Source organism: Eleutherodactylus coqui, chromosome 5 (assembly GCF_035609145.1).
Source record: "Eleutherodactylus coqui strain aEleCoq1 chromosome 5, aEleCoq1.hap1, whole genome shotgun sequence".
NCBI classification, from domain to species: Eukaryota; Metazoa; Chordata; class Amphibia; order Anura; family Eleutherodactylidae; genus Eleutherodactylus; species Eleutherodactylus coqui.
In genome coordinates, this window is record NC_089841.1 from 68,217,177 (window position 1) to 68,241,915 (window position 24,739).

General features: G+C 42.4%; 1 protein-coding gene across 2 annotated transcripts in view; it reads left to right on the forward strand.

Annotated features, from left to right (window-relative positions):
* UNC13B (unc-13 homolog B) overlaps window positions 1-24,739 on the forward strand; it is a 307,612-nt gene that overhangs the window by 93,345 nt on the left and 189,528 nt on the right. For both annotated transcript variants that reach the window (XM_066602685.1, XM_066602686.1), the window contains exons 8-9: window positions 138-195; window positions 15,951-16,173. In XM_066602685.1, the coding sequence (XP_066458782.1) occupies window positions 138-195; window positions 15,951-16,173 (281 nt within the window). The remainder of the gene's footprint in view (window positions 1-137; window positions 196-15,950; window positions 16,174-24,739) is intronic.

Consider the following 24,739-nt stretch of genomic DNA (forward strand, 5'->3'; position numbering starts at 1 on the left):
GTTGAGTTGCTGCACTTCACTGAGCCATAGGGGGTCCTACATATTTTCTGTCCAATGACTTTTGCATTGTTAATGTATATACCTATATATTACACATATCTGATTTTAATGATATACATGACCTTCTGTCTTTCTAGTATTCCTACACAGATGATGTGCAGAATAAACCGCTGCCCATGGCCGTCTCCCAGTGCTGTAAGTTCTTACTCTTCACCTGTAACTATTTTTTCTCAAACTTTAACTGACTTCTAATGCAATGTTAGGTGTACAGTTGATAAATGCTTTTCCTACCATTTCGAAGTTGTACTATTATTAGGGAGGGGGACCTTGTCAAAGATTTATGGGCTTGCTTGCTCTGAAGTCAGGCCTGCCTCAAATATTTTATATGGTGGAGAACCATTGATTGCTGCTTACTATCTGATTCTCATTGCTGCCTCCACCTGGGTCCTTACATGAACAGCTGGAAGTGGGAGTCCTGTGTTGCTTTCACTACGTTTGAGGAGCTGTCATGTTTCAAGTAATGTTGTAGTCATTCTTCTCAGATAGAGTTCCCCAAACCTTGAAGGGATACAGAAGATGGTTCTCCAGTAGCAGCACATTAAAACCCTTCCTTAAATGTAAGGACTAACCATCCGCTTACACGTTTCAAACCTATGAGGCATAATCAAGAACCTCGTTAGGCTTGGAACATGTATGTTTAGTAAATAAAGTTGGACTTTTTAACTTGCTAACTCCGGAGAGCCATCTTCTGTATTACTACACATTTTGAGCCCAAGGTATGGCTTGGCATCCTTCCTCTCCAGGCGTTGATCACACCTGAACTCCACTTTTGTAAATGACAAACTATTTTTCTTCTTTTTTTTTTCCGTTGGTCTATTTTTTTTACCCCCTAAAGTCTTTCCAGCAGGATGTAAAATTATAATTCCCATCATCCCCTGACACCCACAGCCCGCAGCTGTCAGTACATAATGGAAGTTGTGCTTTTTGCACCACTTGAAGAGTCAGAGGGTGCGGAACGTTGCTCTGGCAGTAAACCCTATTAGCATCGCCATCTGACAGCATGCCTGAAGAATTTACATGGGTAATTCTGGTAGAGCTCAGGTGTGTATGGAGGTTTTGGAAGAACTAAGCTGACAGCCGAACTAGCGTATCTGGAACCTCTAATTGTACAGTGTGCAGCTCATTGCGCCTGCAGGAAGAGTTCATAATGTAACAGCAGGATCAAACTGAAGTATCAGACAGACCACCCCTCCACTGCCATGGCCTCCACAGTGAACTTTGATTGGTGATCAGCACAGTGAAGGTTAAATTCTAGAGTGCGTGTGTTTTTTTTTTTTATTCTTTTATTTTTTCTCCTTTTTTCCCATAATTTCATGAATAGCACAGAATTCACTCTTCTCTGTAGTTACTCTGCACAAATTCATACGAACTGTAAACTTTCTCAGCGGAAGACAGAAAATGAAATAAAGCATCGCCTCCCCTGTAGATATTACCTTAGCGGCTGCGGCAATAAACAAGCAGCGGGTAAGCGTCAGCGGTCAAATTATACACTTAGCATGATAATGTCGGTTTTGTCTGTCGCCAAATAAAAAATCCTGTTTTGAATACATTTTTTCGATTACATTTATTTCACCAATTAATAAGAGGCCGGCTCCGGGGAAACTTCTCAGCGCCTCCGCGCCGCGCTCTCCTTTTATTCTGCATAATTTAATAAGCCTTTAAAAAGGAGCAAAAATTGCTTCTCAGACAGAAACTAAGCCCGATGATGGGACCTGGCGGCAGGAGAAATCAGATTAACCCTTACACTTCATTCATATTTATACACTGGTGAGTTCCTATTACGCTTTGTGCTTCATATAATCACCATTTCCTTTTTCTGCTGTTGGTGAATAGAAACCATTCTTGTTTATTTCCAGAGGCTGAAAACTAATGAAGTTGTAGCTCTTGACACATCTGAGGGTTTGCTACAATGCATTTGTCAGGGTCATTGGATGTGGGCCCTTTGTGTCACATGCTGGTTTGGCTTTGGGCCAAATTCAGAGACCCCCACCTGAGGAACAGTGGTCTTCACCTTTTTAAGGCCGGTATCACACAGCCGAGATTCTCTCCTGAGATTTGTGCTTTCTTTTGTATGGGCTCCTATACGTGAGCGTATTATTTATTTTTTTAGTTTGTTTGTTCTTCCCGAAATGTGGCATGTCCTACCTTTTTGGGCATGCCCTTGCATCGCATAGCCCACTGATTTTAATGGGGCTGCAGGCAGCTTCGCACCACGTCTTAGATGCACAATGCGAGTTTCCCCATTGAAAACAATGGGAGACACTCCGGAGGGGCTGACAGCTTCTTTTCAAAACAAGGAACAAGCCAGAATATACAGAGCAGATTCCACATGGTACAGAAAGCCAGAGGTTTGGGCAGGCAGTAAATGGGAGACTGGTCAATGCAACAAGCCGAGGTCAGGAATGGAGAGTGCCGCAAAGTCAACTATAGTCAAAGTTAAAAACCACAGAGTCAATCTTAACAAGATGGCACCTTAAGTTGGACTAAAAGACCAAAAACTCAAACCCCTTTTTTTTAGGGGGATGTTGCTTCATATAGCCATGCTGGCCTTTTAAGAGTATGGGTATGTGCGATCATGCCTGTCCTCCAGGCCTTTGAGAAAGGCAGTGCAGATGGTGAAACTGGGCATCGGTAGTCATGGCACGTCCTACTCCACGCTCCTACAAACAGAGAAAGGAGAGAGAAGCTGGCAGCTGCAGCCACAAACTGTAACAGTATCATGTCTAGTTATACTATTGTCAAAGCTGACACAAGTTAAGGGTGTGACTGGGCAAGAACATTCTAAGGAAAGTTCTTTAGCTTGATCACCGGGTTACATCCTCGATCATCCAGTGAACAAGTAAACACCTTTATGTTGTACAAAATATAATTGTCGGCAGCACATTTTCCCATGTGAACGCAAGATGTGCTGCCCACAATGATGAAGCACAATAGTCGACGACCGATCGTGTGAGCAATTATTTGTTTCCTAACAAAGTCTGAATCGGCACGCACGAAGGCCCAATAGATGAGCACTGATCATGTTGATCGGTGCATCTGATGGTTTAAGTCGGGGAAACTGAAACCATGTTTTCCTCTGATGTATACTGCAAAACCAATGTAAGCGCGCTCTTCACTGACAGCAAGCAAAGCTCTTGCCAGAGATTAAAGGGGTATTCTGGGATTTTACTATTGATGACCTACCTTAGTTGATCGGTGGGGATCTGCTACGAAGTACCCTCACCGATCAGCTAATTCTCCAGCTCACTGCCAATGCAGCGGGGCCAGAAGTGTAATAGACCGCTTCACTTCAATTGAAATGGCAGCAATGCCTCCTATTACACTTTTGACTCCTCATTGTGGTCAGAGCTGGAAGTGTAATGGGAGGCAGTACTCCCATGGATTTCAATGGGAGTGAAGTTGTCTTACACTTCTGGCTTTGACCATAGATTATGACGCCCGGGTATCCCGAGCAGCAGCCCACACACTTCAGCTATTAGTGAGCCATCCTGAGGGTGCGTCATCAATGGAAAAGCCTGGAATAGCCCCTTAAAGAACAGAACAAACTATAGGTGCCAGCCATGTAGGAAAAGGGCTCTGTTAAACTTAGCAAATTGGCCCTTTGTCTGTGTTATATGCCACGGTCAAATGCTCAGACTAGAACTATAGTGCTAACTTATAAAAAATTGCAAGAAAAGGCAAATTACTTCCCTGATAGGAATTGCTTGGGGTTTATTCCCAGCTGTTTATAGCGAGACTCTCACTTTGGATAGGACTGTACAATGTGGGAATTGTAAGATCTCTTTGGGCCCACAGGTGGATTTTTTTTAATTTTTTTGGAACCAAGTTCTTGGGACCACTAAAGCCAAGGAGTATTCAAAGTGTGATTTACGGGTCCGTTCTAGATTAATAATCAAGTCTTAAGACAGTGCACGATTGCAGGTGACTAATAGCACCATGGCTTGCTTGATCTGGGGTTAGATCTGCAGCGCCTAAATATCTAGATTCAACGTAGTTTATGGAAACCTTAAGAGAACGCACTTTTGTTCTCTCGGTATAGCTCACTACAGCATGGGGGGCGGTGATATATTTTATCGATATAATGTAGTTTTGGGGGTTTTTTTCTCCCTTATCTTGACCACAAGATAACGAAACGGTCCCTCTCATTCTATATATAAAGCGTGCGGGGGCGGCAGGTGCGCACATCTGCATACTCCCACGTCTCCAGCAGATACTAGAGGTGAATCATGCGGTACGAGCTCAATATTCCAACGGCTCAGCAGACAAAACCCAATCATGTAATGTAACTTCCAGAAAAGACTTCGCTGACTCCACTAATTCTTCATTTAATACATTTCTAGAAGTCGTCTTTGATTTTCCATGACACGACAAGGTCTCCGGCTGTTTAAATGGCTGATTAAAGCACAAATTTATTGAACCCTGGGGTTGGGCCGCTCGCTGCTAAGAGAGGAAGAAAGGCTGAGGATCTCCAAACGATGTATTTTGTGACAAACGAGAGAACAATCTTCTCCGCCACTTTGTAATTAGTAGAGAGATCTTATAATTGAGGAGGCAGATGGCAGCTACGTCGGGTGACAACACCATATTATTACCAGGGCCGGCATCCTGTTGTCATGGAGAAAATGAACTAGTGCAAGGCTATTTATTACACCATCGGATCCAGCCCAGGAAGTGGAGGATAGGAAGAGGTTAATTAGAATATAATCGGTTGACACGTACAAATTTTTTTTCTTTGCATCTCTATCATGACAGGGCAGCAGATGCAATTGAAAGAGGGGGGAAATTTTTTTTTTTTTTTGCATATGCTTTAATAATGTAATTTGCATAATCCTGGAGCATTTTACATATGGGTAATTTTATTTTCTGCTTTACATACCGTACATTGTGCTAGAATCAACTAGCATGGTCTGGTTATCTGGGAAGTCTGTGTCATGCCTGTATGGGTAATCTCTGGACCAGATTATTGCTTTCTTCTAATTCCATTGTTCAAGCTCATTCACATACAGTGGATGTATTTTCAGTCTGTCCTGGTTTGGCTGCTGATGGTGTTGGGATTAGAAGGAGTTAAAAATTAATCGGCTTTTCTAATTTATTATTAAAATCGATTATAAACTCCTCCCACTTATGGAGGCCACTCCCTTTCTTAAAAGGGTCGTCCAGTTGTACACTATTGATTGCCTATCTTCAGGATGGGTCATCTATAGTCGATCAGTGGAGGTGTGTTGCCTGTGGCCCCTGCTGACCAGCTCTTTGAGTCTTTGCATTCATGCACTGATCTGTATGTTTGGCAATCATCATTGTTTTCCCCGCTCGCTGGTAGTTTAGTTGCTTGCCGTATATAATCATTGCATTCTTGCTCAACACCAACCGTATTCTGACTCTGGAGAAATTAAATTTTAGGTAAACAATCAGATCGTGATTTGAGAAAATATGAAAATGCAGCAGCACTTCTGAAAATTAAACATCTAGCACAGAAATACTGATAATCCCATTTCATTAAAGAAGAAATAAGGACATCAAGTAGTCATTTCACTACTTCAATCCTCATTTTTCTTATCGACTCCTGTCCCTCCGAGATTGAAACCAAAGTTTGTAAGAAAATTGCAAAACATCTCATTACATGGTATAATTCTGATACACTATCCTACCAAACGTGGACACCGGAGCAAGAATCAAAATAGTATTTATTTCCGTATGTTAATACTTAGTAGAAAGTATGCTGCGGAGAGTATCTGATGTCACTAAGGCCAAAGAAGCCTCACTAACATCTGATACGTTTCAGATGGTATTTCTCTCCATTCATCCTGCAAATGTCTTGTGAGTTTTCTCAAAGAAGATGGAGGCTGTTCATATTTCCCGACCTGATGTTTCAGTTCATCTTAAAGATGTTCAGTTAGATTCACTCTGGAACTCTGTGCAGCCAGACCAATCATGGGACAGCTATATCCTCAAACCAAAGTGAAACACTTGTGACAAGGTGCATTGTCTTGTTGGAAGTATGGCTGACCATTTCCAGAGTATTGCCACATTGTTGTCAGGACATTGTCTAGGACAGTGGTCCCCAACCTTTTTGGCACCAGGGACCGGCTTCAAGCAAGAACATTTTTACAAGGCCCAGCAGGGTTGGGCGGGACATGGGCGGGGCTTTGGTTATATGGGGCCGGGTTATGAAGGGGGTTGGAGTTTAGTGCATACTTATTTAATTATGACATTTAGAATGTCCTGGCAGTACACACATAGGGCAGTATAATATATCCCCCCCCCCCGCCTAGCAGCACACACATAGGGCAGTATAGGATCTATTTCCCCGCCCCCCCTCCCCCAGCACACACATAGGGCGGCATATAATTTTCCCCCCCCAGCACACACATAGGGCAGCATATAATCTATCCCCCCCCAGCACACACATAGGGCAGCATATAATTTATCCTCCCCCAGCGCACACATAGGGCAGCATATAATTTATCCCCCCCCCCCCAGCGCACACATAGGGCAGCATATAATTTATCCCCCCCCCCCCCCCAGCACACACATAGGGCAGCATATAATTTATCCCCCACCCCCCCAGCACACGCATAGGGCAGCGTATAATTTATCTCCCCTCAGCACACACATAGCGCAGCATATAATTTATCTCCCCCCCCCCCCCCCAGTAAGACAGCCCTCCCCAGTAATAAGCAGCCTCCCCCCGAAATAACCAGCCCCCCCCAGTAATTAGCAGCCCTCCCCCCAGTAATTAGCAGCCCTCCCCCCAGTAATTAGCAGCCCCCCAGTAATTAGCAGCCCTCCCCCCAGTAATAACCAGCCCACCCCCCAGTAATAAGCAGCTCCCCCTAGTAATAAGCAGCCCCTTCCCGTTGTAACCAGCCCCCCCAGTAATAAGCACCCCCCCCAACCCATATACTTACCACCTCCCTGCTGTCAGCATCACTCTCTTCTCTGCTTGCCCTGACGTCATTGTGCAGCCCGGCACGCTTCCTCCCCGTGTGCTCTCCTGCAGAACTAATGAGCAGGGGACTCGGGGAGGAGGATCCTGGCTGCACACTGACGTCAGTGTGCGCCGGGATCAGCGTGATTACCGGCGGATAGCTGCGGCGCCCCCGCTGGTAATCGCTTCAGTGGTGAGCGGTGTCGGCACGCCGCGGGCCACATAACACAAGGCAGCGGGCCGGATTCGGCCCGCGGGCCTTGTGTTTAGAAGAAAAGTTCCCGCCGGTGCCGCGGACCGGCGCTAAACACCTAACGGCCCGGTCCGTGGACCGGTGGTTGGGGACCCCTGGTCTAGGATGTCAGGGTACACCTCAGTGTTCATGGTTCTTGTCACTACAACCAATGGACTGAGACCATGCCATGTAACACCTCTCCAGACCATAATGGAAACTCCACCGTACTTAACTGTTGGCACACCACACTCGGGCACAAGGCGTTTTCCAAGCATCCTCCACACCTAGGTACCTCCATCTGGTCTGAAGATGGAGTAGTGGGATTCGTCGTTCCATGGAACGTTCTTCCATTTTTCAACTGTTCAATGACTACACTCCTTGCACCATTGTAGATTGGCCGATGCATTGCACTTGATGCATTGATAGATGGCTTACTTGCAGGTTCATGACCCATATATCCAATAGCATGCAATTCCCATCAGAAACTACGGCTGACACCTCCAAGAGTCTGCATGGTTTAGGACGTGTGACATACTAATAAGACGTGATCCATTCTACTGATAGAGGTGTTCAAATATTTTTTTTAGAATGGTGCAATCCGGTATCCTTAGAACTAAACAATCTAATGTACTAAAGTATTGTAATTAAAGAAATAAACCTGCACAAATATATAATATTGGCAGGTGGACTGGTGATCTGGCAAGCCCCAGTAGAAGATTGACATGAAACTACTGTAATTACCTATGGAGGGGTATACTTCTACAGGTTGTCTATAGTGCATAGAAATGTTGCTGGCTTGATGCAGATGTACCAGAAACCCATAATCAATCTGTAGTACTTAATGTAGGCCCTTACACACAGTCTGAATATATAATCTGTTATGCAAGGATGTGGACCCAGTTTGACTATTGATTACTCCAGAGAGCAGCACCTATGAGGTCCTTTTGGTTTTCACCCTTTAAACCCTTTTTGATGGATCTGGTTATTGCTGCAGGAGTCTCCAGACTTTTACCCTAGGAGTAGTCTCCCTAGGAGAGGTACCATAGCGAGATACCGGATGGACAGGCAGAGACATAAGCAATATAACGAACTGAAGTGAAGACAGAAGCTCATGGTAAACAGAGGGACAGGCAGAGCATCAAGGTAGGCCGTAATTGGGTAAATCGTAATCAGAAAACAGGCCAAGGTCAGGACTTGCAGAAGTTAGGAAAGCTGGTATACAAGCATGAGCCAAAACCAAGAGGCAAGCCAAAACTAATAGTACCTTCACAGAACCTACTGCATAGACATCCGACAGTGGCATTAAAGGGGTTGTCCCGCGAAAGCAAGTGGGGTTAAACACTTCTGTATGTATATTACAAAGTGCATTTATATGGCCATTGTGCATTAAATATTGGCCATACAGAAGTTATATACTTACCCCCCCGGTGTTGGCGACCCCGTCTCCATGGCGCCGACCGAAGCCTTCTTCTGCCTCGATTAGACGCGCTTGCGCAGTCTGCTCTTCTGTCCTGGAGCGGCCCCATTCAACTTCTGTATGGCCAATATTTAATGCACGATGTATATTACAAAGTGCATTTATATGGCCATACAGAAGTGTTTAACCCCACTTGCTTTCGCGGGACAACCCCTTTAAATAATCCGGGCACAATCAAGATTTGGGTACCGGGAAACTGGGTATAGGCACTGGCTGTCTAAGAGCCGGGCTAGCCAAGCTCCCTACAAGAGACACAGACAGCGTGGAGGACAGCTCGGCATAGTATTGTACATGTATAGAAGGGGTTGAAGACGCCATCCATTATGACATGCATGAGGAGGTGGTGTGGCATCACTGGCAGCCATAACATAATTTTTGTATATTAGGACCTACTGGAGGGCTGAGCGATGTCTAGAACTGCAGGGTTCTCCACCATTTTTCACCAGTTATCCCTCCCCTTCCTGACTGCGTGGACTCGCTAAACACTAATGGGGCATGTAAGTTTTTAAGATGGGCCATGAGAAGCCTCTTATACAGCCATACAGTATCTCTTAATAAATTTGACTTTAAAGTGTGCTGCTCGTTTCCTTCTCTGCCATTAGTTGCTATAGGAACTGACTTAATTGTCTCAACATTTGTCTTATAAGAATCCCTGCTTAAATATTTTCTGCTAAAAAGTCTTTTTGAAGTCTGAATCTATAAAAGAAAAGTCAAGGCGGCAGCAGCTTTGCCAGGTACATAGCCGCCAGTGGTTATTTCCCCATCCCATGTATAAAGGTAATGAATCTACGCATTTGATGGCCGCCAGGGAATCGTTAATATCTGTGGCACTTGCTTAATGGGTGCCAGGTGTTCCAGTTTCTATGGTGATTTGAGAAGTTATTTCCATAGGTATTAAGAAGTTGTTTCCTCATATTTTAATTTTTTTTGTTTCAATCCAACTGTACTTAGTGCTAATAAGACTTGGGTGAAGCTATGGAGTGTTATCATAGACTATAATAACTCTTACCATGCTGTAACTTTTTTTTTACATAAGTTACTGATTGCCTTGTTTGAAACATTTCTCATATTGACGCATATCTACTAGTAATACATGCTGGATGCTATTAGTTGAGTGAATCCAGGATCCTGCTACACCTACTATACCTCCATATACAAAGACCACTACATTCCTGTACTATCACCTTCTATAGACCATCAGGGAACCCTCCTCCCTTGTTGTGACAGACACTGATGCTGTGAGGAGTATATGATTGGTCCTCACTTGCGGTTTGCTGTGAGTTCTTTCCGTTCTCTGTACACTAATACATACTCCTATAGCATTTCTCACTTTATACCCTGTCCTGGGTGCTCTCCCCTCTCTCTCTTTACATAGACACAGCTTGCCATGTATGTAATTCCTCCCCCCCCCCCCCCCCCTTCCTATCTACACTGTGATACTAACAGCCTGTGTGATCTACTCTATCTGAAGACTTGGATGCTTTCCACTCCATCCACACTCTCTGATCAGCTGTGTAAAGTCTCCTCACCACCTTCCCTTCTGCTATCTGATATGTCCACAAGTCTTGTATTTGCCTTTTTGTCACAGATGCGCTAGCTGATCCACATAAGGATTAGCCTTATTCAGTGGAATTAATCTATGGTGGGACTCAACTGCATCCTCTGCGTGAGGAATCCTCAAGAAAAATGAACCTACTCCTTATTCTCACAAATATTTATTTTCCAAGGCACAGACAACAGTCCACGTAGATTTGTACCCCGTTCACTTGCATTGAGCTTGGAATGTTAGCGGATTTGATGAGGATTTAGACACTGAATTTATGGTTATATCCTCCTCAAATTCTGACCATGTGAATAGACCCAGAGAATGTGAATAGACCCAGTCGGCATAGCCAGATGCAGCAGGACAGCATTTAGGTTAAGGAGTTACAGACTTGACAACAGCAAAATGGTAGGAAATGTTTTATAAAGACTATCTTTAGAAAGCTGCTTATTTTTGTATTTGGGTATCAATTGAACAATGAAAAAATGCAGCTCAGAGCTGACTATAGTCTTATATTGCTACCATATTGTCAGAATTACATTAGAATCCTGCCTTTTTGAAAATTATTTAACTATTGTGATAGTTCCCCACCTCTAAACAAGCATATAACACTACTATAATCCTGTCCCCCCCCCCCTATTAAAAACAGAACTACTAGAATACAGTCCACCTATGTAAAACAGAACTACTAGAATACAGTCCACCTATGTAAAACAGAACTACTAGAATACAGTCCCCCTATGTAAAACAGAACTACTAGAATACGGTCCCTCTATGTATAAACAGTACAACTACTAGAATACAGTCCCCCTATGTAAAACAGAACTACTAGAATACGGTCCCTCTATGTATAAACAGTACAACTACTAGAATCCTGCCCACCCTATGTAAAACGCTACAACTACTAGAAAACTGCCCCCCCCCCCTATGTATAAACAGTACAACTACTAGAATCCTGTCCCCCCTATGTATAAACAGTACAACTACTAGAATCCTGTCCCCCAGTGCAACTACTAGAATCCTGCCCCCCTATGTAAAACAGTATAGCTACTATAATCCTGCCCCCCCCTATGTATAAACAGTACAACTACTAGAATCCTGCCCCCCCACCTATGTAAAACAGTACAACTACTAGAATCCTGTCCCCCCCCCCCCCTATGTAAAATGATACAACTACTGGAATACTGTTCCACCCCCCACCCCCCCATGTTAAACAGTACAACTACTAGAATACTGTCCCCCCCCCCCCCCCATGTATAAACGGTACAACTACTATAATCCTGCCCACCCTATGTAAAACGGTACAACTACTAGAATCCTGTCCCCCTATGTATAAGCAGTACAACTACTATGATAATGCCCCCAGTATACAAGAATATAATTGCTATGATTACAGACCTGATTGCTTACAACTAATTAAGTAGAAGATTACGGATCTAGACTTTTGGGTTTGTATATTATTGGTCAAGGTTTTGTCCGCTTTTTGGATTACAGAACGTTGTGTGACTTGTACGTGTTCTAATAGTTTTGTATATGAAGAATTTATCCATAACGGTTGAATGTTGGCAAATTGAAAGGAAAAGCCCCCGTAAATGTTACTGTCGCCTCAGCAACTAAACATTGAATGCTTTCTCCATACACACAATGGTCCCTGCAGAAGCTTGTTCATTGACCGAGACTCGGCGCATGTTCCCCGTAACTAGAAGTCTGTATATTGATCTTGATACATTGTATTTCTGTTTCTCATCGCTGTCCATTCTGCTTATGGCTACACCTGTCTCTGCCTTCCCATGACTTAGCAGATATTTGTGCCCGGCTGTCATTGCTCACCGTTCATCATCATACAATACTCTTCTTGCCTCATTTATGCTGAAATTCTCTTTTTCCCCTTCCTTTCCACAACTTCCAGGCAGCTGGAAATATTTCGGATGGGGAGAAAGCCAGAGTATGTAACCCTTTCTTGCTGGACCTGTGTCGGCATGCTTCATAATGTGATATACAGAGTGGATATTCATGCATACGGGGTCACTGTGTCACCCCCATCAGTCCTACAAGCCTTGTATTGTTATTTCCTGGGTAAAGACCTGTTATGCATTACGTATGTTGACTGACAATATCGCTCCACTTTTGAACATCTTTGCATAGTGTAAATCCACCTGTTAAGTTTTAGTAGGCTCTCGATCACTGTGCTCTTAAGCATACGATCAGCTCACCTTTAAGTTACGTCTAGTTACTAGGAATGTATTGTAGCAACCACGTTCTCTTCATTGGGCTTGTCTGGCATCAGGTTCCAAGCAAACGGTCTGTCCAGAGGCGAAATGTGAAGCTGCTAGGCCCCAGTGCAAAATTTGCAACGGCTCCTCATCTACCATGTGCCATTTATAATACTAGTGTCAGTCAGAAAGTCCTTTTCCCACTTGAGGCTCCAGGGCTGATTGTGATTGCTACCCCAGTACTCCCTATAGCTTCTCTTCCGAGTACTCAAAGCTTCAGCATAAGACCGAATTTGTCAAAGAACGAAGGTCGGAGAATGGGCAAGAAGGCATGGCAAGACTTAAAATCGCAGCTATCTGTCTCCTACAATGTCAGATACAAGTAAAAATAGATGTGAATGGTTTAAGACCTTAAGGATCGGTGGTCCCCATAGAGCAGATAATCCCTTTATGCACGTGGAAGAAGCTATCTTTGACAAATATGCTTAATGTCGGTCAGTGGCCATTGGGATGGGCAGATTATCTGCTCGTGTAAAAAGCTTCATTAGACAGCCGTTCAACCTACCTATAGATAAGTGACATCAAGGGTATTTAGTTGGATAATATAGAATTACTGTCGAGTTGGCAGCAATCATACGTCTATGGTGAAATGAAGAGTTCAATAGTTACTGTATGTGACCCAAGTGGTTCAAACCACATAAGTTTGCAAACACTGTCCTAGAGTTGACTTTTTCCCCATCAGTCTTTACCTCTCGTCTCGGTTTTTGACTTTCCTTTGGTAACCATGTCCCGTATGCATGAATATCCTACTGTTCACAGGGCCAAGCATGCAGCGGTTTCCAACTAGCCATACAGTACCTTAGTCCTTGTGCTGGATCTTTTTTCCGTGTTTCCTGCCCATTTTATGTTCTGTACATTCAGTCTAGTGCAGTTATTTTTGCCGTCCGCCCCCACTGCTGAATTGCCACTTTTTATATTTTTCATTAATTTTGATTTCTATGGCTGAGTTTCTTTTCAGTGTGTGTGACGCTTTTGTACAATCTCTTGAGCTGCTTCGGTGCTATTATCTAAGTAGGGATGCGCTCAGTGTGGTAACAGCGGGTGGACTCCTCCCCCCCAAAAAATGTTAACTCCTCTTTCTTTTTTGTTCATTGCTTCTTCAAAAGGTTTTATGAATATATCCTATTGGTTCTTGAAATTGAGCAGCACAGCTTGTAAAGTAGTCAAAGCTTCTGATTCACATATCTCAATCATAAAGCATATTATTGTTAGTCGATGGGTCCAGACCTTGTGAAGAAGCTTTTTATATTCCTGCGACAATCACATCTCTCATGTCTCTTGAAGAATATGGATAGGGTGCTTCAATTTTTATTTTTTTTTCTTCAGGTCCCTAAATGAGAAGTGTCAGTGAATTGTGCCCTTCAGGAATGAGGGGTAGCATCCATATAGTTATTCATTGCAAAGAATTTACATTTTATAGAAGACTAAGGTGGACACCAGTGTTGGTTTCCCAGTGGTCGAACACCAGTGTTGTACAGAGATTGTTGCCATTCTTACTCCCTGTCTCCAATAGGACTGACAGTTTAATTTCTTTGTCTTAAATAGGGTTATCCCAGAATCCTTTTCCATGGAATAGGTGATCTGTGGCAAAGGGGTGTCTCATAGCAGGGGTCCTGTGTCCCCCTCCTTCTCGCTGCACTCTGCCACACTGAGAAGAAGCTTCAATAAAGTGGTGGTCAAGCATGCATGGTGGCAATTCATTAATTTCAGTGGGGCTGCCAGCAATAACTGAACACTTGTTCTTAGCCATCTCCGGCAGTCCCAATGAAAATTAATGGAGCTGCATATTGCATGGTTGGCCACCACTCAATTTAAGCTTTTCCTCCCTGCAGGGAGGTATATAGTAAAGAGGAGAGGGGAACACTAGATCCCTGTTCTTGGTATTGGTGGGGGTCGAAGAGTTTTATTACCCATCCCATAATTCTGAGACAATACCTTTTTAAAGGGGTTCTGTCATTAAAAAAAAAAAATTCTATACTTTCCTATTCTTCCCCATCAGTCTACTTACCAGATCTTCACCTCTCATCTTCTGTCTCCTGCAGTTCGGGGAGTCACCTCACCTCCAGCTGGCTGATTCTACTGCTTCCTGTGCGGTTACGTACATTGCCAGCAGTTGCCTTCCTGCCAGCCAATGTACGTTATGTCACAGTTCACAGGCCAGGGGGAGTGCCGAGCTATCGCAGACTGCTCAGGCAAGCTGTCTCTGAAACGGATTAGCATTCCTTCCTAGCCAGTGAACAACGTGACCTTCACTAACCGGCCTGGAAGAAGAATGTGAGGAATTCAGCCTTCATAACAAGCCAGCGGGTGTGCGGTGAGGTGACCCAGGGCACTAAAGAAGCTCAGTGAAGAGATGTGGTAAGGAGACTGGGGGAGGAATAGATAAGTATAGTTTTTTTCTTTTTGACAAAACCCCTTTTAAATATTTTTTTACGGTGGAAGATTCTCTGCCAGGAACAAGCACAGGCTAGACATTTTTGCAAGCTGATTGTGGATTGTTCAGCGCCAAATATATGGAGCCATGAGCACTCGTGTGTGTGCCCAAACTATCGTTAGTATGATCATTTAGGTACATACAATTTTACTGTTAGTGGCACATTACTGTTTACCCAGAACAATGTGCTACTAGTAATAGATTATCTTTGGTGCCACATAAAAAAAAAAATGCAATCACCCATAAATGAATGGTAGTACATGTCAGACGATCAGTGGCACCTTCTCACTGGCAGATGATTGAGTGAATGAATGTTCATTCTCAGTTATCAGCCCCTGTGAAAGACCCTTTATATAAACACACTAGAGCTCAATTTATAGGAATACCATAATCTATCTGTATATTTTTGCAATGTGGGAAGAAACCCAGAACATACAAAAACTTTGACCCTAGGACTCCTGTACTGCAAAGCAAAAGCGTCAACTATTGAGCCACCAGTTGCTGTTCTATCTGAGCAGATTTCAGAAGTAGGGCTCAGCACTCCCACTGTGTTTCATTCCAGAAAGCATGTTATGACATACTAGCATCTGAAGATGCCTCTTCTAATTTTTATGCCAATACTTAAAAAGTCTATATTAAACCTTGTCCAGTACACATGCAGAGATCTGATTGTCCATTAAAGGTCCAGCCTTGGTGGTGACATAGACTGTCTATAATGTGGTGGTGGGTGACCCTTCCCTTACAGTGCACGTGAATTCTGGTTTCTTTTTCTAGAAATGATCTTCAAATGTTGTTTGTATTAAAGTTTTTGAAGAAGGAATCGAGAGTGGAACATTCTCAATTTTGATGGTGCAGGGAATCGTGTAATCGCCTAAATTATTTTGTATGCTCTTCCCAGCTAACAGTTTGGGACTTTTTTTGTACCACGGCATTGGAATAATGTCCGATAATGGTAGAAACGGGGAAACTTGTGTGGCCTGTAACTCATCCTCTGTTTCAGCTTTCGAAGACCATGATAGTGCCGTCGATGACCGGGACAGTGATTACCGTAGCGAAACCAGCAACAGCATTCCACCTCCGTATCATACAACCTCTCAGCCCAACGCCTCCATACATCAGTTCCCTGTGCAGCCTCGACTGCAGCAGCAAGGGGGGTCTCGGGAGTCCTGTGTTGACTCTATGCAGAGCTATGACTTGGACTTCCGGGAGAGGAGGACAATGAGGTAAGGTCTAATGTATTGGCTTTGTGTTCCTGGTATTAATAATGCTGGAATAAACAGTTTTGTGATTACTGGGTCTGATATTGTCTTAAAAATAGACATTTGACACTGGAGCAGCCAGTATTGCTGCTCTGATCCAGAAGAGAGTACCAGCTATGGTAATGTCCACGTGAGTTAGGCATTGTGACCTTTGCTGTACTGTCCTAATGTAATAGTGGTAAAATGGTTTTGAAGTTATGCTGAAGAGCACAGTGTCTAATTTTCATTCTTCACTGGTGACTTCTGGTACATTTTGCCATGGGGTCATTTTCAGAGTATGATATATTCTTCCTTCAGAACTCTTAAACTTCCATTTTATAGGAGAAAACCAGGAAATCCATATTAAGGTACTCATAGATGTGGGTGGAACCTTGTGATTTTGGTGGTACTGGCCAACTATTTATTGAGAATAGGGGTGTCCCAACTTTTCCCCATTGGCAGAGGCTGGGGAAAGAAAGATTGGGCATGTTGGAATTCAAAAATGTCTCTCGTTGGAAGAGGAGCATCACTCCTGGGAACGGAGTATGACAGAAGCTTATTTTCCGTTTTCCCCATGGAAGACACAGAGTGTAGATGTGCATGGTGAAATCCGGAGGAATAGCTGTTTGGCAACCGCTACCTTAGGTGGATGGGCACTTTTTAGCAAGAATAACATTCTGAAACGGGTCAGTTTCACAGGAATCCATTAAATCTGAGTGTTTTTCATATGCAAGGAAACCAAAGTAACCAAGGCAAATACAGAGAGAATATGCAGACTCCACAAAGATATTGCTTGTAGTTGGGTTTGGATGTAAGACCCCAGCACTGTGAAGCTATAGGGCAAACTACTGAGCCGCTTGTGTAAAAAATGTGTTGTGTGGGATTCTTTCTTTCCCCTCTTGACCATATGTACTTCACCTTCTCATGCCTGCTGAGTGGGTAAGTGTCCTTATATGATGACAGTGATGTATTCGGCGCTTCGCGCCAATTGAACCTCTCACCGTTGCACGTTGAGAGATGGATGGAAGAGCAGTAAAGAGTAAGAAACTGCAGCTGCATCCCCCCCTTCCTGTCGACTGTATCATTCGATTTGCTGTTTTGATGTCCGAGGAGGTTTGTGAACAGTTACAGACAGGGAGGGGAAGGAAACTGTAGGCTGCTGAATGAGGAAGATGCCGCTCTAGTAAGGTATACTGCAAAGTTTCAGGTTTTCACACGTACTACTGCGTTAAGTCAAAAGAAAATGAAGACAAGTACATTGAAACGTGGTTTGAAAGTTGTTGTTTTTTTCTGCTGTTCTGTTCTTTGTACCATAACAATTTGATAAATTGTAGTTTTTGTTTTCTCGTTTAGCAGACTTTTATTAATGTTATCATTACTCATTTCCTCTTGGCTTCGGGGATACGGTTCGTTCTCATGTCTGTGTCTTTGCAGTGTTATGACACGTCACATTGTGACTCTTCCGCTACTGTATTCCTACTTTCCCATTTTTTTTTCTCCATCTCAAGGCGATATGATAGCGTAGATTCCACTGCGAATGGACGTCGCGATCTAGAGTCTGCATCAGAATCTAGTCAGCTGACGAGCCGCCATTGTTCCTTAGAAAGCAGGCACTCTCTAGATCTGTCCGATAGGTGGGTCAACCTTCTCTCTGTCCCATGCTGTGTTCTTGGCTTGTACCGTGGCTGTGTACAGTGTCGTGGTAGCTGCATGTCTTCAGTGTGCAAGGCACACCGGAGCGTAGTTGGCCGTGTCTGTGCATTTCTTTTATTTGTCACATCGGAGGCTTCATCGGTTGTTGCACACTGTTGATGGTAAAATGTAAGGTTTCTGCAACAGCTCCAAATGTGGTTATTTGCACTGCTTCTTCACTAATCGGCTCCACCTTTTAGCTTATTCTGAGCACCTGCTAAAGTGAATATCCAACTATTAAATATTTGTTTAATTAAGCCACAAAATGTGCAAAATATTTTAATATACAGTTGCAATCAATATTAATCAACCTCCTACAAATTAGGTTTATTTACCAAATTTACAAACGTTCAGTTATTTGTAGAAAAAATAATCCAAACAAGAACAATTTTAAAATGGCTCAACACAACTAATATAAGATACTCCAAATGCACTAAGAATCTTGAGGTTGCATGCTGCAACGCCTTTTTCAAATCCGACCAGAGTTTTCCTATGGGGTTCAAGTCGGGCGACTGCTACGGTCACTTCAGACTCTTTCAGGACTTCTAAGTTCAAACCCTGGTTGACTTTGAGGGATGCTTAGGATCATTGTCTCATTAGAAGCTCCAATGACGCCCAAGCTTCAGCTTCCTTATGAAGACCTGACATTTTCTCCTCGGATTTCCTGTTACTTTTATTGAATATATCTTGTCCACCACACAATGGAGATTTCCAGTGCCAGAGGAAGTAAAGCAGCCCCAGAGCATCACCAAGCCACCGCCATGTTTCTTTGTAGGCTGGGTGTTCCTTTCAGCCTTTGCTTCCTCTGTCCTCCTCCAGACACACCGCTGATCCATAGGTCTGAAAACTTCCAGTTTTGCCTAATTGTTCCACAGAACAGAATCCCAAAACTTCTGTGACTTATTTGTATGGTTTTGAGCATATTGGAATCAGTTTTTCTAATCTTTTGGGTCAGTAGAGGTATATATCTTGGAGTTCGGGCATGAAGACCTTCAGCATTTAGTATGTGCCACACTGTGCAAATGGGAACGTCACTGCCTGCTGCCACCAAACCTTTTGACCACCTGCCTCCTCGGGAATTTGGTGGCAGCCGGTGATTGCTGCTTCTTTCTGCCTTGTCCAAATTAAGTAGCCAGTTTAAAGTAGCCAATGGTTTCCAACTTTGTCTCTAGGAACATTTTAGTGCCTTTTCTATCTTTTTGTATCCTTTTCCTTGTTTGTAGAAGACCATGATCACTACTTTTAGGGCTCATGCCCGCAGCCTAGTCAGATTCCTCCTGTGAAATATCGCAGTGGAATCGGACCCTGCGCCCCCCAGAGACCCTATACTCACTTCTCCGGATCAGCGGCGAGCGTCGCGGCCGGCAAACTGGTGTGCATGCGCAGTGCAGTGCATGACTCACTGGGCCGTGACGCGATTTCCCGTGATACTTCCGCTGTGCTCATTGACTGCAATGGAAGCCGTCCTGTGCGTTACAACGGCATGTCTTTGAAAGTTTTTGAATTTGGCAAGTAAACAAAGTTTACAACAGGGGAATGAATAATTTTTGATTCCAACTGTACTTGTTCTTCCAGCTTGCTAGCATTCCCACACTACTGATTACAAGGATACCCTATCGCTGCTTGTTGTCGTTGCTATGAGTCAGTGTAGCATAACGGCAGCAGCCAATCACTGGTTACAGCAATGACTTCACTGTGGATGATGGGTCTGCCCAGTGCTGACAACAGGAAGCTGTAGGCGACTCCGGTGCATGATGATGTGGGAACAAATACAAATTTGAAAGCCATTTGTTTAGTACATTTTTATTTGCATAATTTTATATGCATAAGAAGCATATTCTAGGTGTCTGACAGCCCCTAAAAGAAAGGAAATGCAAATCTAATTGTACCTGATGTTTGGGATCCTGTGATGTAGGCATCGACCATTACAATAAATGGCCTGTTTTCTAACCCCTTATGGGATACTGGGTCTCCTTGCAGAGATCCAATTGGTGTAGGGTATCTTCAGCTCTCTGCAAAAAAGTATACAAAAAGCGTCTCCTTCGGAAGGAACAAAACTCTTTTTAGTGTCCCCTATAGATGGCTACCCAATAATGTCAAGTCTATTAAAAAAGAGCCCTGAGATATGACCTAGGGTTATTAGCAAAGCCTGGTCTAACGGATATGCCTATATCTCATGGCAGACATTGACTTACAAAATAGTTACCTATAGGCGGCACTAGAGTTTTCTTCCTTTTTGGAGAAGAGCTAATGTGCATGCCGACTTTAAAAAAACAAGCTCTGCCAGGCTTGTCCCCAGGTTGTGTGATATACAGAGGCGAAAAAGTGATCCGGTTTCTCGGTGTAGAATTAAAGAACGTAACATTCATCTAGAATAAGACTTTACAAGATAAGTGTTTTAGACAAACTAAGAGATAAAAGAGACACAGGAAAGCAGAAGGCTACCCAGCCCCCTAATGGGTCTTGTAAGACAGAGTTCTAGCCTCCTGCCAGGGATCATCTATGCACCGTATTAAAAGGATTTGCGCACATAGCATATAAATCAATTAATAAGGATTAATTTGTCTATCTTCACCCCCCAGATACCTTATTTTATCAGCAGACCCTGCTTACAGAACAGTTCTGCTGGCACATAAGTCACGGTTACTTTAAACATATCTTTCAGCAATGCAAGAGAAATCTAGTAAACCAGGATACAGAGAGATATATGATATCAGCTCACAATATATTGGCATTTGCTTATTAGTAAAAACTGCATGCATTGCTTTCTTTCAGTGCATTGCCGCAGCTCAGTCCTATTCACTTCAATGAAGTTGAGCTGCAATACCAGACACAACCTATGGACAGATGTGGTGCTGTTTCTGGATAAAAGCAGCTACATTTCTCTAATCCTGGAAAATCCCTTTAATTCCACTTTTAGCTTTAGTGGACCTACAGTATCCACATCTGGATACCTTTGATAACTACAATTTGACTTTGTCAGCAAATACTGTGGAAAGTTTTGAGGAAAAAGTTCAAAACTTAGTGTTTTCTGTAACTGCAGTATGAACATTTTTTTCAGGCTAAAAGTACATCGGTTTCTGCAGAATTTTATAGACTTAATTCTTTTTAAACCTACAAAAGCCATGAGTTCGACAGCATTCAGACAAATTTATGACTGTTGTAAAAGGAAAAAAAATACATAAAAATGCTAAAGTACCGGTATGGTGAATATTCTGAGTATTTACATTTTACATGAACTATGTATGTTTTGTAATTTGGATGGTTGGTGCCACTGTTTGGACAAAGTTTTTATGTCTTTCATTCTGTTTTTTTTTTCCTTTTGTCCACCTCTCCTTTTTTATTCCATTTTCCTCCTGCTCTTCTCCTTTGATTGATATACACATAGTAGAAATCCCTCTGTAGTTAAAGATAAAGTTAGGATCATTCCCGTTGAGACAGGTTCTATGGAAAAAGAATGGGAAGATGAGTGTGAATCAATAGGCAAGCGGCTTATTGAAGATTTTCTAAGAGAAAGTCAGAAGAACTGGCAGGAAGCAAACCTTTCAAAGAAAAGCATGAATGTTAAAATGACTGGAGAAGTAAAAAAGTTGACATCTAGTCAAGATCTTATTCCGAAATCTGCTTTCACTCAATACCCAGAGGAATATAATACAATTGATAGGCGGAAAGTGAAAACGAATTCTCGGCTAAAAAACAGGGAAAGAGAGGGTAATGGCTTATGTACTGAAACAACCGTTCAGTCCAAAAAAGATGTATTATGGGCTGATGCACCTTTTGACTCTAACAACGAACCTGTTATTTCTTTGTATCCAGTTTTGCGACCTTATAAAAATGGCTTGCTGGTAAAGAGTGGACGACGTGACCATGAAACGTACAAGCCCAATAAAGATGTAGTACACATAAAAATCTGTCAGGAGCTAGTTGAGCAGAAACCAGCCATTATTGGTCACAGTTCTTCCTTGGATACTCTTGAGTCTGACAGCAGTGCTTCTGATGGTCAACCATGTTCACCAGTTTCAGATGATGATTTGGAAGAGCTTGCGTTGATTTCTCATTCTTGGGCTGGTCCCAGTCTGTTTTATGCCAATAATGTTGATTTGAATCCTCAAAATACAAATAATTCCTTTAGTGACCTAAAACCTCTCCATTACAAAAACTCTTCTAAGGGACTATCCAGTAGGTATAGCTACCACAACTTTAAGCTGTCCCCAGTGGAGGAACCAACTGAAGAATATGTAGACACTATGGATGAATTACAGTGTTTAGTTGAGTCCGTTTCAGAATATCTAGCAGAAAAGGAAGAGGAAATTAACAAATTTCATACTTTACCAGTTAGCAAATTGACCAGTGCCAGCAAAGTGAATAAACCTGCTTCTACTGAAAAAATAGGCAATTTGGCCAACAAAGAAAAACCAAACGCTACTTCTACTGATAAAATGGACAATTTGGCCAACAAAGAAAAACCAAACGCTGCTTCTACTGATAAAATGGACAATTTGGCCAACAAAGAAAAAACAAACCCAAGTTGCGACGATAAGATAGAGTCTACTCCGGATTTGCCCGGCATAAAAACAGTCGGCTCTTTGTTTAGCTCATTTACTCAGAAAGTTGGCTCAGGGGCTAAACAAATTACAGCATCAGTAGAGAAAATAGTTTCTTCAGCTCCTGAGGATTCGGAGCATCCTATTGCTGGAGGGATATCAAAAATCTTTAACAGTAAGTTTAAATTTGGAGGTAATTTTATGAATGCAAAAGGTAATAATGATAAAATGAGTTCTGAGAGTGGACAGAAATCCAGTATCACACCGCATATAAGTCACCCTCAACGTGAATCTAGCAAAATTCAAGAAAGCACGAAACCATTATCTAAACAAGCAAGTAGTTCCCCTACATTAAATGGTAATCTTCCAAACAACACTCTGCTCAGTAACAAGGTCACTTCACATGACTTGGGATCTTCTTCACAGGTCGTAAAACCAGAATGTACACCGGAACATATAATACTTGACGTTAGTCAATCAGTTGCTCAACAATCAACAGAAAATAAACATGTCTTATCTAAGAGAATAACCAAAAAATTAAGTACAGATGAGCTGAATCGGGAAGCAAGTGGGGAATGCCTGGTTCCTGTAAACAAATTCCATCGAGAACAAACATCTAGCACATCTGAAAAACTTGACTGTAGCTTGCCAAAATCTACGTGTAACACCAAGGAGGTAACTAGGAATGCTACCCACGGCCTTGACCCTGACAGAACTGAGGGTTTTTCAAAGTCTAATGAAGAATTTTTATACCCTTTGAAAAAATCTTTCAGCCAGTTTTTCACCCTATCATCTAACAGTATGGAAAAAAATGCAAGCAACCTAGAAAGTTCGCGAGTCTTTAAATCTGAAACAGATATTCGGGACAGCGATACTTTTGGAGTAGGTAAAGTTAAAATTCCTTTTTTCAGCTCTTTTAGTTTGATGGGTAAGAAGGAGAATGAGAAGAAAAGAGAGGTCTGTACTTTACCTAAGTTTTCATCTGCCGACAACTTGTACTCTACAGATAAAGAATGTGAAAAGGGGAGAATTGAATCAAAACCAATACATAAAGACAGTTTTAAGAAAGAAATGGGACCGGGTGCATTTGCATCTTTCGAGGGAGCTGAAATGAAAAGTCATCAAGCTATATTAAAAATGGATTGCTCAAGAGTAGCTAATGAGATTCCGAAGGCTAAATGTGAGGCTACAGTACCGTCAATAAATCGAAATATAGAGTGTGTTCAAGTACGAGAACATTTAGAACCAGACCTTATTTTCAGCCAAAAGCCTTCTGAAGGGGGTGTACCAAAGCCAAGTCAAAATCAAGAAAAAGATTCTTCAAAAGGATTTTTCTCCAGACTGTTTACTTTTGCATCCAGTGAAAGTGGATCTCAAGAAAACATTGTCAAGCAGAGCAAAAGTTGTGAAGATAACAAATCAACTGGTTTACTTTCAGGGTTGTTTAGGTTTGCATCAAATGAAAATTTATCAAGTAGCAAAGAAAGCTCTAGCACACAAATAGAGACTAAAATGAGTAATGTGACTGAGATTTCTGGTGGTCTGATACAGAGCGAGGATTCAGGTATGTTTAGCAAACTCAAAAATTTACTGCCTGTTCAAAAAGGAAGCGAAATAGTTTTAAAGCCATTAGATAAAGTTTCTTGCATAGATGACTCTCAAAACCTTGTTAAAGAAGGAAGGGAAGAAAAAACTTGTGCTCATATTAAAAGTTACTCAAGGGATGTTTCGGTCCAGTTTGATTCAGAAGTTGAAGACCAGAGTTTGTGTTGGATGGATGATTTTGAAAGTGGCTTCTATCCTGCCGAGAATCATTTAGGTCAGTCAACCTTGTGTGAAGGCTTGGAAGATAATAAAAGCCATTCCAGTTATGAGTGGGACTATGATGTTACTGGTTGGGGTATCACCTTGGATAGCAGAGAGTCTCCTGCTCCTCAGGTCAAAGAAAATGATCTATCTAGTAATATGGTACCAGTATCAGATTTAAATGGTATGGTCATGAACTTGTGCAAGAAGGATGGGAATACCAGCATGGATTGGGTATACTTTTCACAGTTGGAAGAGGGATATATGTATGCAAAGGATTTTCATCTGGCCAGTGACTTGTATGATCAGAATATTGACCTTGTCTCAATAGAAACCAATGTCTGTAGCTTATATGAAGGAATTCCCCTCGATTTGAGTTTCTCTTCTCAATATGACCATTCCCTCTGGAGCTTAATGGATTATGGTTCTTTAATTCAGAATGAAAACTCATTATTTTCTCCTGACAATGATGAGTACTTAGAATGGTTGGCCTTACTTGAATTTGGTTT